This window comes from Gorilla gorilla, chromosome 13 (genome assembly GCF_029281585.2).
Source record: "Gorilla gorilla gorilla isolate KB3781 chromosome 13, NHGRI_mGorGor1-v2.1_pri, whole genome shotgun sequence".
Lineage (NCBI taxonomy): Eukaryota > Metazoa > Chordata > Mammalia > Primates > Hominidae > Gorilla > Gorilla gorilla.
The window spans coordinates 88,542,323-88,556,269 of record NC_073237.2 but is presented as its reverse complement, the minus strand read 5'-3'; the positions used below and the strand labels follow the sequence as shown (position 1 = coordinate 88,556,269).

General features: G+C 45.0%; 2 protein-coding genes across 4 annotated transcripts in view; one reads left to right on the top strand and one right to left on the bottom strand.

The window, feature by feature from the left end:
- SPTLC1 (serine palmitoyltransferase long chain base subunit 1) overlaps window positions 1–13,947 on the top strand; it is a 100,364-nt gene that overhangs the window by 23,752 nt on the left and 62,665 nt on the right. The window lies entirely within an intron of this gene.
- Window positions 1,639–3,657, bottom strand: LOC129524434 (putative UPF0607 protein ENSP00000381418). The gene has a single exon (XM_063696555.1). It carries the CDS (start codon window positions 3,655–3,657, stop codon window positions 2,407–2,409), a length of 1,251 nt encoding a protein of 416 aa, XP_063552625.1. The 3' UTR covers window positions 1,639–2,406.

Here is a 13,947-nt window from a genome sequence, read left to right as displayed (position 1 = left end):
GGTCTTTTGAAGTCTTAGGGAATCGTTTCCTACCCTAAAGGTCTAATTTGATTGTTTTCCATATGATGGTCAGTTGTCTCAGCATTATTAGTTGAATAATCCAGTATTTACCTACTGCTTGGAAACTTCCCTTCTTTGGTAAGCCAGATTCCCTTCTAAAGGGTCTATTTCTGGCTTTTATTTTTATTCATTGGATATATACGTATCTCCGTATACCAGAGACTCATTCATGTATACCACAGCTTTATAATAAACGTTGATTAGAGTGTTTTTCTACCTCCGTGTTCTTCAAAATTGTCTAGACTATTCTTGACCCTTCTTCACTGTGAGTTTAGGTTTAGGTGATCATATTTAACCAAAAAAATGCATTTGGGTTTTTTATTAGAAGTGTGTTGAATTTATGGGTTAATTTAGGAGGCTTGGTATCTTGCTGATACTTAATCTCACTACCCATTTACATGGTATATATTGCTTGCATACTTGGGTCTTTTGTTTTCTATAGTAAAGTTGCTGGAAGAGGAGCGGGGGAGGAAAGAGGAGGAGAGGAATGCACACATATGGGTGTAGGAGGCTCCCTTCTGAAGGGAGGCTGGAAGGAGAAAGATGTGGGGCTAGGACGTGTGGGGCATGGGTCAGAGGTCAGAGGCACTGAAACTGCAGCTGAATGAGAGCAGCCTCCTTTCTCATTAGGTGGAACCCCCAAAATGGGGGCAAGGTCAGTGGGAAGAGCCAGGGAAGAGTTAGGAATTATGGATATCAAATTTTACTCAATTCTTGGTGTGGGAGAAGGTGGAGGGACAGGCAAAATGAGGGGCCCAACAGCACGTGGGCCGAGTCAGAGTAGGACGAGGAGCTGGGATCTGTGAAGTGTAGGTGGCCAGGGGCAGGGAGTCTCAGCAGGTGTGGAGACAGCAGGGGCAGGCTGGGTGCCAGGGTGCCACTGCAGTTTGCCATGTCTTACTTTTTTTTTTTTTTTTTTTTGAGACGGAGTCTTGCTCTGTCACCAGGCTGGCGTGCAGTGGTGCGATCTCGGCTCACTGCAACCTCCACCTCCCGGGTTCAAGCCATTCTCCTGCCTCAGCCTCCCGAGTAGCTGGGACTACAGGCACAAGCCACCATGCCCGCCTAATTTTTGTATTTTCAGAAGAGACGGAGTTTCACCATGTTGGCCAAAATGATCTCGATCTCCTTTTTCTTAATTAAAAAGTAAACTTTAATGTCGAAAATGCAAACTTGGGGAGGGCAGAAAGATCACACACAAGGCTGTCACTTCACACTTGGAAGGTTGCACAGCAGCAGGCAGAGATGCTCCTCCCTTCCCAGATGGTGAGGGGGCCGGGCAGAGGCGCTCCTCACTTCCCAGATGGTGCAGGGGCTGGGCAGAGGCGCTCCTCCCTTACAAACGGTGAGGGGACCGGGCAGAGGTGCTCCTCACTTTCCAGACAGGGTGGCAGCTGGGCAGGAGCGCTCCTCACTTCCCAGATGGGACGGTGGCCAGGCAGAGGCGCTCCTCATTCCCAGATGGTGAGGAGGCCGGGCAGAGGCACTCCTCACTTCACAGACAGGATGGCGGCAAGGCAGAGGCGCTCTTCATTTCCCAGATGTGAGGAGGCCAGGCAGAGGCACTCCTCACTTCGCAGACAGGACGGCGGCAAGGCAGAGGCGCTCCTTACTTCCCAGACAGGGCGGCGGCTGGGCAGAGGCGCTCCTCACTTTCCCATACCGTGAGGCAGCCAGGCAGAGGTGCTCGTCACTTCCCAGATGGGGTGGAGGCCAGGCAGAGGCGGAGCTCCTTCTCAATTCCCAGATGGTGGGCAGCTGGGCAGAGGTGCTTCTCACTTCCCAGACAGGGCAGTGGCCAGGCAGAAGTGCTCCTCACTTCCCAGATGGGATGGTGGCCAGGCAGAGGCGCTCCTCATTTCCCAGACGGTGAGGAGGCCGGGCAGAGGCACTCCTTGCTTCGCAGACAGGACGGCAGCCAGGCAGAGGCGCTCCTCACTTCCCAGACAGGGCGGCGGCCTGGCAGAGGCACTCCTCACTGCCCAGACGGGGCAGGGCCCGGGCAGAGGCGCTCCTCACTTCCCAGACTGTGAGGCGGCTGGGCAGAGGCGCTCGTCACTTCCCAGAGAGGGCGGGGGCCTGGCAGAGGCGCTCCTCACTGCCCAGACAGTGCGGTGGCCAGGCAGAGGCGCTCCTCACTTCCCAGATGGTGGAGCAGCCGGGCAGAGGCGCTCCTCACTTCCCAGACGGTGGGGCGGCTGGGCAGAGGCGCTCCTCACTTCCCAGACGGTGGAGCAGCTGGGCAGAGGCGCTCCTCACTTCCCAGATGGTGCAGGCAGAGATGCTCCTCAGGTCTCAATCTCTTGAGCTCCTGATCCGCCCGCCTGGGCCTCCCAAAGTGCTGGATTACAGGCGTGGGCCACCACGCCTGCCCTGCCGTCTCTTCTTTCTCCTCCTAAGCAGCTCTCTTAGTCTCTTGAATTTTGACGTTCTACTTAACACCCTCATGTTCTTACGCATGTTGCCCTGCTGGAGGCGTCCTTCTCTTTGGGAAGCCTGACCCACCAACAGTGCCTCAGGAGATAGACATGGAAGCTTAGCCGGTGGGGGCCCCTCGTCTCTATCCCACCTCAGTTGCAGGGGAGGGGTCGGTTGCAGCTGCAGCGGTGGCCCCGACAGTTTTCTTTTGCGGGACCTGTGGCCAGTAGCTCTGGGTGGAGAAGACCTACTTGATCCAAGAGCTGCAGGATCCTTGGGCTGCATGTCCTCCCCAACCATCAGCAAGCCTGGAGAGCTGGGCAGGTGGTCTTTACCCAGCACCTTCAAGGCCGCCTTCTCTGGCCACAGGGAGCAGCCCGGAACTGGGGTAGGGAGCACTGTTGGAAGTGGGTCAGGCTTCCCAAAGGGAAGGATGCCTCCAGCAGGGCTGTGTGAACTGGAGACTCCATGGCCCTTGGAGTAGAAACTCACTGCATGCACCTGGGCCTTGTCAGTCTGGTTGTTTTCTGTCAAGCTCTTGAGGTGGACATTTCCCTCCAAGGGCCTGGGATTGTACCAGGAGGAAGTGAGGTTTCCCTGAGTCTCCAGGGGCCTAGAGGTGGAAGCTGCTTCCCCATTGCTACAGGGTTCCCTTTTATTGTCCTCCTGCCCCTGGGTCTCTACCTGGTCTTTCACCTCCGTTATTTCTTTGGGCTCTTCTGCCCTCACCTCCATCTTCGGGAGCCTGGCTGGGATCACCTGCTCATCTAATGAAGGAAGTCGGAGGTTAAACTTGCCTCTGAGACGAGGGATCCTCACGGGGCTGAGGTGTCCAAACATCCTGGAGTTGCGAGCAGACAGCACGGGTTTCTTTCTTGAGGGGGGGCTCCAGACCACAGGAGGCAGGACCCTCTGTGGGGTGCCCATGTTCCGAGGGATAAGACACAGCCTCATAGGGGCGCCGTCCCACCCGACTGGAAAAGAAGGCCCAAAATGTCGCTGATGGTTGAAGAGGAGTGGGAAACGGCCCCAGATTCCCGGGGCAGGCACAGGTGCAGGAGCCGCGGGGTGAGCCCGGCCAGCTGGGAAGGCCTCACGGACAAGACGAGCAGGTTGCCGATGGCGTGGCCAGGACCTGCGGCGGAACCAGGAACAAAATACGCTTAGTGAGTTGCCCATTTTGAGCGAGTTGTGCACAGACGAAACTAAGGGTCAGAAGCGGAGAGGATACTCCTAAGTCACCCACTTCTCTGTGGCCGGGTGCACACTGGGCATCTGGGAGTTTATGACATCACTATGGGGCTGGTGACAGAGCCAGGGTGTGAAGGAGTGCTTAGGAGCCCAGCGAGGGTGCTTACAAGAGGAGTCAGAGGGCAAAGGGTGAGACCCTTCCACCGGTCCCCCTGGACTCTAGCCTCAGGGACGTCGTGCTCCTGGGGGCAGGTGTGTGGCCCTGGATGGGCCCCCTGTGGGGCTGTTGGGGGTGCGGGGCTGATCCGCCAGAGCCCTGGCGCCTGGCCCAGGTGCTGGCTGGCACTCAGTGGCCCTGTCTTGGCCGGCCCTGTCCCCCGGGTTACAGGGCCAGAACTTGGAAGCAGAGCGCAGGACCAGCCAGATCCCGCCAGGCTCCCCCGGGGCCTTTCCAGTGCCTCTGTGCCGCCTGGAGCAAGGCCCGCCTTCTCCATGGCTGCCGTGGCCTCAAGGGCCACCAGCCTTGCTTCGCAGGTTTCCAAAGAGAGGACGCGGTGCCCTGACCTGACTGGATGCGCCTCTTACCTCATGCCTCCCTGGCAGGCAGGGTCTCCACTTTTTACAAATTTGCCTGAGACCATTCCTCAGGTCATTCAGGTGGTCATGGCCCAGCCAGGCTTTGAACCTGGGCTGTGCAATTCCACAGCTGGCGCTCTGGCCTGTGTGCCTCATGATCATGGATACAGCATCTATTCTTAATTTTTCCTGTAGTCCTGGGGTACTTAGCACCGTGGCATATCTGTAATAAGCACATGCACACCTCGAAGGAGGTCTTCACTTCAACATACAAGTTGACCATGGCATGCTCTGGGCTCCAGTCTTCTACAAAGATGTAGGGCAGGAACTACCAGTTGTCAGCACATTGCTCTTCTAATGGAGCCTTTCACCCCAGATGTTCTTTCTCGTCTGATGGGAAGGATCCAAGTATGTAAAGATTATGTTCTAGATCAGCTTTGGTCTGTCCTAAAAGAAATTTGCCAGTGGATTATTCCATATGAATAAAAGTCAGTTTCTCTGGTCTTCCTGGAATGTGTCTAGAAAGCAAATACATTATTTACAAGTTCATAGTAGATCAATATATTGGATTAAAATATGACAAACATAATTTGGTCATTGTGAGCATGCCAGCTCGGTCAACTATTCACCACACATGATGCCCTAAATATAACTCTAGGTTTTCTTATGCCCAAGAGAGGGACATACTCTTGGGTGTCTGGACTAGGGAAACATGTATGAAAAACCATTTGGCCACTCTACATCTTGTTATTGGAGAATTGAAACTATCTATATTCAAAGATATTATTAAAAGGCAAGAAGTTAACTTCTGTCATTTTGTTAATTGTTTTCTGGTTGTTTTGTAGATCTTTTGTTTCTTCTTTTATTGTTTGCTTTATGGTTTGCTGAGTTTCTGTACTGATAAGCTTTGATTCCTTTATTTCATTGACATATCTGGTGTAATTTTTTTCTCTGGTTACTCTGGAGCTTACATTTAAAAATGTATAGTTATGATAGACTATTTAAAGCTGATAAAAATTTTGATCACACACGAACCTGCTATACTACCCCCACATCCCTTGTCAGTGCACAAAATTTGTACTTTTTTGCCTTAATTTATATTGTTCTGTATTGGGTGTTTATTAAGAACTCATTGTAGATATAAATATTTTTGACTATTTTGATGTTCAGCTTTCTCAAGGGTGATTTGAAAGATTCTAAAGCATAATTTCAGTAATGTAGAATTCTCAGTTTGAATATGAATTTACTTTTAACAGTTAGGTTGATAGTGTCCTGTGTTTTTGCATTAGTATTGTTCTTTCACTTGCGATTGAAGCACTCGTTAAGCATTTCTTGTCAGGCTGGTCTTATGGTGATGAATTCCATAAGCATTTGCTTGTCTGGGAAAGACTTTATTTCTTTAATTTCTGATGGGTAGCTGTGCTCAGTACAGTACTCTTTGCTGACTGATTTCTCATTAGCACTTTGAATATATCATCCTCATGTCTCCTAGCCTTCAAGGTTTCTGCTGTGAAAACTGATAGTCTAATGGAGACTTGCTTATTTGTGATTTGATGCTTCTCTCTTGCTAATTTTAGAAGTTTTTCTTTGTGTTTGATTTTTGGCAAATTGATTATAATGTGCCTTAGAAAAGGCCTTTTTGGTTTGAATATGTATGGGACCCTTTAAGCTTCACGGAACTGGATGTCTGTATCTCTCCCAAGAATTGGGAGATTTTCAGCTATTATTTTGTTAAATCAGTTTTCTTTGTCTTTGTCTGTCTCTTTTCTCTGTTTCTCTTCTATATTTTCAAAATCTGTTATCTTAGTATCAGGGCACAAGTCTCATAGACTTTCTTTGATTCTTTTTACTCTTTTTTTCTCCTTTTTTCCCTCAGTCTGGGTTATTTCAGAAGTCCTGTCTGCAAGTTCAGAAATTCTTTTGTTTGATCTAGTGTGCCATTGAAGCTCTCAGTGGTACTTTTTATTTAATTCATTCAATTCTTCATTCCTGAGGTTTCTGTTGGTTTGTTTTCTTTTTTTTTTTTTTTTTTTTTGAGATGGAGTCTTGCTCTGTCACCCAGGCTGGAGTGCAGTGGCATGATCTCGGCTCACTGCAAGCTCCGCCTCCCAGGTTCACGCCATTCTCCTGCCTCAGCGTCCGGAGTAGCTGGGACTACAGGCGCCCGCCACCACGCCCAGCTAATTGTTTGTATTTTTAGTAGAGACGGGGTTTCATCCTGTTAGCCAGGATGGTCTAGATCTCCTGACCTCGTGATCCGCCCACCTCGGCCTTCCAAAGTGCTGGGATTACAGGTGTGAGCCACCACGCCTGGCCTGTTTGTTTTCTTTAATGGTATCTATGTCTTTGTTGAATTTCTCATTCAGGCTATGGCTTGTTTTTTTTATTATTCGATTAAGTTTTCTATCTGTATTCTTTTGTATCTCATTGAATTTTCTTAAGATCAATATTTCAAATTCCTTTTAAGGCAATTTGAAAATTTCCATTTATTTAGGGTAACTTTGTGAAGAATTATTGTGCACCTTTGGTGGTGTCAAGTTTCATTGCATTTTCATGCTTTTTCTCTCCTATGTTTATATTTATGAGACTGTTGACACGGTCACCTGTTCTAATTGTATAGAGTGGCTTATGTAGAGAAAGATTTTCACCTGGAGATGTGTCTTAGGGTGTCAGTTGGATGGGCTGCATCTGCTTTAGTTCTAGGAGGACACATTAGTGTAGTATCTGTGCTCTTCTCTTGCCTGTTTTTTTTTTTTTTTCTTTTGCTAGTATCCATTTTGGTGATACCTGTGAGTGTCTGGGTGACCTAGGCTGCAGGAGCACGTGCAGTTTGTTTTTCTGCTCAGGACTGGGGGCTGGGGGAGAAGGTGGCGGTGTCAGGAAGCTGCATGCCTATCTAGTGACTGTGTTACTGAGTCACAGGGGTTGGTACACCAGTTTGAGATGGGACTCCCCTGGAAACACTCACCTGGCTGTGGATTACTGGGGCTGGTCTGCAGGTTTGAGATGGGGATCACCTAGAAACACCAGGGCCAGTTGGTGAGCGCACTGATGGCACAATAAATCAGTAATCAGTCCACAGTTAGAGTGTTGCAGTCACTAGGATGTGGAAGGCAAACCTCTTTGAGAGTTTGTTTCTAGGATATAGACAGCAGTAGCTGCTTTCCTGGAGAAGGCTGTTGTAATGACAGGGTAGCCCCTGGGATGGAAGGAGGCAGTGACCACTAGTTCATGGAGCAGAATATACTCAGCTATGGCTTGGCTTTCTAGATGGTGCTATATGTGGGCTCCTTCTCTGGGGCAGTATAGCCCTGTGGGCATCAAGCAACTTCCTAAACTAGGCTGCTAGAGATGGGGTTTCACCATGTTGGCCAGGATGGTCTTGATCTCTTGACCTCGTGATCCACCCACCTCGGCCTCCCAAAGTGCTGGGATCACAGGCATGAGCCACCATACCTGACCTACCTTTTTTTTTTGTTAAGAAACTTGCTTATGTTGTTCTTTATTTTCTTCTTGACTTTTTTTCCCCCAGGTTTCCTTACAGTCATGAGTCACTTAATGACATAGATACGTTCTGAGAAATGTGTTAGGCAATTCCATTGTCATGCAAACATCATAGAGTGGACTTACACAGACCTAGATGTGTAGTGTGTACCTATAACCTGGTACGCACCTAGACTATATGGTATAGCCTATTGCTTCTAGGTGAAAAACTATACAGCATGTTACTCTACTGAATACTCTAGGCAGTTGTAGTAAAATGGTATTTGTGTATCTAAATATATTTAAGTATAGAGAAGGTACAATAGGGCCAGGCATGATGGCTTATGCCTGCAATCTCAGCACTTTGGGAGGCTGAGGTGGGCAGGTCACTTGAGCCCCGGAATTTGAGACCAGCCTGGGCAACATGACAAAACCCCTTCTCTACCAAAGAATACAAAAAATTAGCTGGGTGTGGTGGTATAGGCGTATAGTCCCAGCTACTTGGGAGGATGAGGTGGGAGGATGGCTTGAGCCTGGGAGGTGGAGGTTGCAGTGAAACAAGATTGTGCCACTGTGCTCCATCCTGGGCAACAGAGCCAGACCCTGTCTTTAAAAAAAAAAAAAAAAAAAAAAAGTACAGTAAAAATACAGTATTTTACTGTTATAGGACCACTGTTGTATATGTGGTCCATTTTGTCAGTTGAGATGTTAAATGGCACGCAACTCTATATCCATTAATTGTAGGCGATTGAGACTGGCTCTCTGAAAACACATCTATACTCACTGTCCCCAGGCCTGGAATAGCTCCTGTCATGCCTTTGTGTGGATTAGGGGAAGGTACTCTTCCTCCAGCAAGTGCAGCAGCCTGGTGCAGACCTTGGGCTGTGGTGCCGATCCCTGGGTGCCCCTAACAGGACCCCAGCTGATGCAGCAGCCTTGCTCTGCCCTTTCTTCTGGCAGAGTTCAGATATAGGATAATGTGTCCTTAGATAATTTAGTGGTTATATTTTTATGACTTCATTAGTATTATTCATTAGTTGGGCCAATGTTATGAGGCTATATTTTCTTTATTGGATACTTTTGTTTTCCCCAGAGTTAATCATTTTTGTTTGGTCACTTGATTGGTTCTACAGTGGTCTTTATGTTGTTTTCCTCTAGGAGCATAAAACTCCATTCAGAATGTTCACACGTTAGTTATCTATTAGATCCACTTTCTTTGTTCTTTCTCTATCCTGCTCCACTCCTGACTGGTTGTTATATGCAGCTGCTACACAGGGTGGCCCTGGAGTGTCCCATCACCATTAGCTTGAGAATTTCCTTTCTCTGTTTTGCATTGGCTATTTCCTGTCTCTTGGTTTACAGTAGATTATAGATAGATTTCAGAGAAGGGTCATGGAAGGTGAATTTTTTTTTGAAACCTACACATCTTAAAATTTTTTATTTTTACCCTTTTGCACTGTACTGATTGTTTTATCAGTTTTATTGATCTGTTAGACACTTCCTCAATATCTGGTGATTGTTAACATCCCTTCTTTTTTTTCAATATGCACAATATTTTTATTGTCATCAAGAACATTATGTAAATTGTTTGCAGAAACTACAAGAAAATTGAAGGTTGTTTTGTTGATAGTGAAAGGCAATGGAAGGGCACTGTGGATCAATAAGGCTGAGAGGCGAGACAAAGAGGGCAAAAATCTTCTTTATTGAGCTCTCTGGCGAGGTTCACTGGTCCGCAGGGGGAGGGCCAGGGAAGTCACGCTGTGCCAAAGGTGCAGCGCGCTTTTATGGATGCTGGGTGAGGAGTGGGCAGGGTAGGGGCGGGGTAGGTTGAGTTTCGTGCTTCTGAGTGTGACACGCCCTAGTGGGCATGCGTGTTGGTCCGGGTGGCGGGAACAGGAAAGGTGAACCCGGAAATGCTGAGTCAGGGTACCCGATGTGGCTGTCAGGATGGCGGGAATAAGCGAAAATGCCAAGTCAGGGTAGCCAAGATGGCCACCGGGATGGCGGGAACCGGTGAATCCGGGAATGCTGAGTCAGGGTAGCCAAGATGGTTACCGATCGCCATCTTGGAGTCTTCACCGGAGTCCAATCAGATAGTAATACATTGAGTGTTACTTTTCTTCAATTTATGCAATACCTATTTACATTCAATACTGAGTTGACACAAGAGTAAGCGAATTAACTTAGATTTTTTTCCTTTAGACAGAAGCCTTATTGATATATAATCTATTTACCATAAAATTTACCATTTTGAAGTGTAAGGTTTTTTTCCTTTAAACAGCAGCTCTATTGATACATAATCTATATACCATAAAATCTGTCATTTTGAAGTGTATAATTAAGTGGTTTTTAGCTTATTCCCAGAGTTATACAACTATCACCACCATCTAATTCCAGAATATTTTTATCACCCCAAAAGAAATCCCAAAGCCATTAGCAGTTACTTCCCACTCCTTCCTCTGCCCAGGCCTTAGCAACCATTTATCTACTTTATGGACTTGCCTATTCTGGACATTTCACATTAAAAGGAATAAACAATACTTAGCCTTTGTTTCTGGGTTCTTTCACTTAACATAATGTTTTCAGGGCTCATCCACATTGTAGCATGTATCCATACTTCATTTTATCACCAAATAATATTTCAGTGTATGGATACACACATTTTGTTTATACATTAATCAGTTGATGCACAATTGGGTTTTTTCCCTCGTAAGAGTATATGAAAAAATAAAAAATAATAAAACTGCTATGAAATAATGTGTACACATTTTTGCATGGGCATAATGTTTTAATTTTTCTTGGATATATACCTAGGAGTAGGATTGCTGTGTCATGTGATAACTCTGTGTTTAACATTTTGAGGAACCCCCAAACTGTTTTCCAAAGTGGTTGCATCATTTTATATTCCCACTAGCTACATATGAGGTTTACAGTTTCTTCACATCCTTAGCAATGCTTATTATTTTCTATTTTATTGTAGCCATCCTAGTAGGTGGGAAGTGGGATCTTATGGTTTTAATTTGCATTTCCCAGATAACTAATGATGTTGAGCATCTTTTCATCGGCTTATTGGCCATTTGTATATTTTCTTTGGAGAAATGTCTACTTTAATCACTTAGCTGTTTTCAGTTGGGGGTTCTTTCTATCATTAAAACTGTAAAAGTTCTTTATATATTTTGAATCCTAGTCCCTTGTCAGATATATGATTTGCAGATTTTTTTTTTTCATTCTGTGGGATTTTATTTTACTTCTTTGATAGTGATCTTTGAAATTCAAAAGTTCATTTTAATGATGTCTAACTTCCCTGTTTTTCCTTTTGTTGCTTTTGCTTTTTTGTCATCTGTAAAAACTTTGGCTTAATCTAAGGTTACGAAGATTTACTCTTTCCTGTCTTCTAACAGTTTATAGTTTTTGCCCTTACATTTAGTGTGTAATTCAAGTTAATTTTTGTATATGGTGTGAGGTAGAGGCCTATCTTTATCTTTTTCCAGGTGGATGTCAAGTTGTCCTAGCACCGTTTGTTGAAAAGACTATTTCCCTTCTGAGTTGTCTTGTTGAAAATCAGTTGACCATAAATGTAAGGATGGTCTATCTATTTTCAAGAATGACACATTAAAATGGTCATTGAGAGCCCTGTTAAAATGGGCTTGGCTTTTTCTTCAGTTTTACTGAGGTATAATTGCTAAATAAAAATTGTATATATTCAAGATGTATAATATGATTTTATATTTATATATATATATACACACACACACATTGTGAAATAATGACCACAATCAAATTAATTAACATATCCATCACCACATTTAGTTACCATTTGTGTTTTAGAGGGGTGAGGATGGGGTGGGCTTTTTGACTGAGGGGCTTGCACTAGGATAATCAGACAGGGACCTGTTCACTTATTTGAGGGGACCCCCAAATTTAGTATTTATAGTTTTTATTCTCTTGGCTTTGTGTTTCCCAGGAGAGGAGTCCTCTAGTCTATTACTTTGCAGGTAAAAAGCTGCTTTCCATCATTTGGGAGCTGAGTTGAAGGCAAGAGGCCCAGGGTCTTACCATTCATTATGTAACTCACACCTAATATTTGTCTTCAGAACGGCACCCCTGCCTTCACTCATTCTTAGGACTTCCAGTTTATACACAGCCTATTCAGAGAGCACTTCTTCAGGGTGGAGGAGGGGAGTGACTGCCTGTTGTCTAGGCACCCAGCCAGTCCTTCTGTTGTCGGCCTTTCCCGTTTTCCAGTGTTTAATGGAAGCTGGTGCCCCAGTTTGGGAGCATGTTTCAGGCGTTGCTGCTTGGCTTTTCACTGCTGGCCTAGGCTTGCCTTTCTCTTTGATCTCTTTGACTTATCAAATACAACTTATCCATTTGCTTTCCAGTTTCCAACATTTTGTCACCTTTCTCCTTGTTCTGGTCTGGGTAGGTTTAGACCTTTAAACTTTGTAGGCATTTTGCATTTGCTTTCTGAGTGTGCTTTCAGAAGAGATTAAGGGTTGAGGTGTTTTTTAATGTTAGCTGATATTAAGTGGTATGAAGAAATATCAAAGCAGGGTCAGTAAAGAGAGGTAGAGTTGCTGCATGTATTTCTTGTTCATTTCTTTTGACTGCTACATATTCTTCTGTGTATACAGCCACCAAATTTTACTTCTCCATTTTCCTCATGATAGACACCTAAACCGCCCCCATTTCCCACTGCTGCAAAGAATCCTCTGATTAATATTCCCTCATGAACCTAATATTCCCTTGAATTTCTCTGGGGGTATAGAACCAGGAATGCCTGCCTAATTTTCCTGTAGGACTTTTCTGTGTCATCTGTGGTCCCCTGAGATAGTATATAGGAATTCAAGTTTTCCCTACATCTCTGTTTAGCAATACTGTTTGCTTTGGATTTCTCTTACTGTTTGAGCCTTTGAGCATCACTTCATCTACTTTTTAGCTACTGGAGTCTTCTGCTTCTTTGAATGCCTCTTCATATCTTTTACCTGTTTTTTTACTGGATTCCCAGTCTTTCTTTTGATTAGCAAAGGTTCTGTATACCTTGTAGATTTTAATCCTTAGTCAATTTTTGAGTTAGTACTCTGTTACATTGATTCTAAGACACATACTGTTTTTCCCTAGTTTAAAATCTTTGAAGTGGGGATGAATCTTAAAGCTGCTGAGAGTCACTGATGAGTCATTGTCAGCCAGGAAGGTAGTTTGTGACATGGTTGTCATTGCTTATGTACCAGTGAACTTCGTGGTGGCGGGCTTACTGTCAGCACTCCAGTTGAAGTGTATGCCCTGCCGGTCAATGAGGCAACTGATGGCCGGAGAAATGGCCAGACCTGCAGAGCAGAGGCAGAGGATGACAAAAGGCTTTGAAGATCTCTTTGTCAGACTTCCTGTTGCCTTTGGGTAGTATCAGCTTACTTTCTAGAAACATGTGATTTAATTGGAAGGACGATAAAACTATGAGGTTAGTTCAATAGGAAAGTTGCAGCATCAGAACTTGAGAATGGGTGACAGTTAACATGTCAGATAATCTCAGAAATCATAGTGGAGCATGCTGGTAAGAAATGCCAAGACACTGCCAAGAGCAAGGAGAACATGGTATGAAAACTTGTGGTATCAGTGACTTAGAGGAGAGGGACAGAACTCAGTTAAAGAGGTTTTAGGAATGTCTTGACTTATATTTTCCTTTTCATGAGTACAAATGTAGTGTAACAAAAATCTGGGTCTAAGAATGTATAATAGACCTTTTCATTAAGCATAAACTAAAAAGCTGTACATGACAAGAAAACATCATTGTATTTTAATTGACACTGTTTCTCTTCCTTAGTGATGGATAAAATACAATTGATGACATCTTAGATTCAGTGAAATACAATAAACCTCTTCTCTATCACCCGTCTGTTAACTTTATCTTTGGTATCTTTCGTTGAACCAAATTTCTTAATTTTGACTTGGTCAGATGCATCCATCTTGGCCTTACGGTTTGTGTTCTTAAAGACTTGGTTAAGAAATCATTTCCTACCCTGAGGTCCCAAAGACATTCTTCCACATTTTGTTATCTTTTCTAAAATACCTTTTAGATTTTTAATATGGCTGGAATTCACTTTATACCTGGCTGTTCAACTTTATCCGTAGAGAAAAATTTGTGTGAAACCTATTGGTTTGTGGGGTAACTGCTGTCGTTTTCCAGGTATTTGTATGTACACAGTTCTCGTGAATTCTAGA

Bases quoted from the DNA above. Each gene is read 5' to 3' on its own strand.
- LOC129524434 (XM_063696555.1), bottom strand. From the start codon at position 3,657: ATGGGCAACTCACTAAGCGTATTTTGTTCCTGGTTCCGCCGCAGGTCC.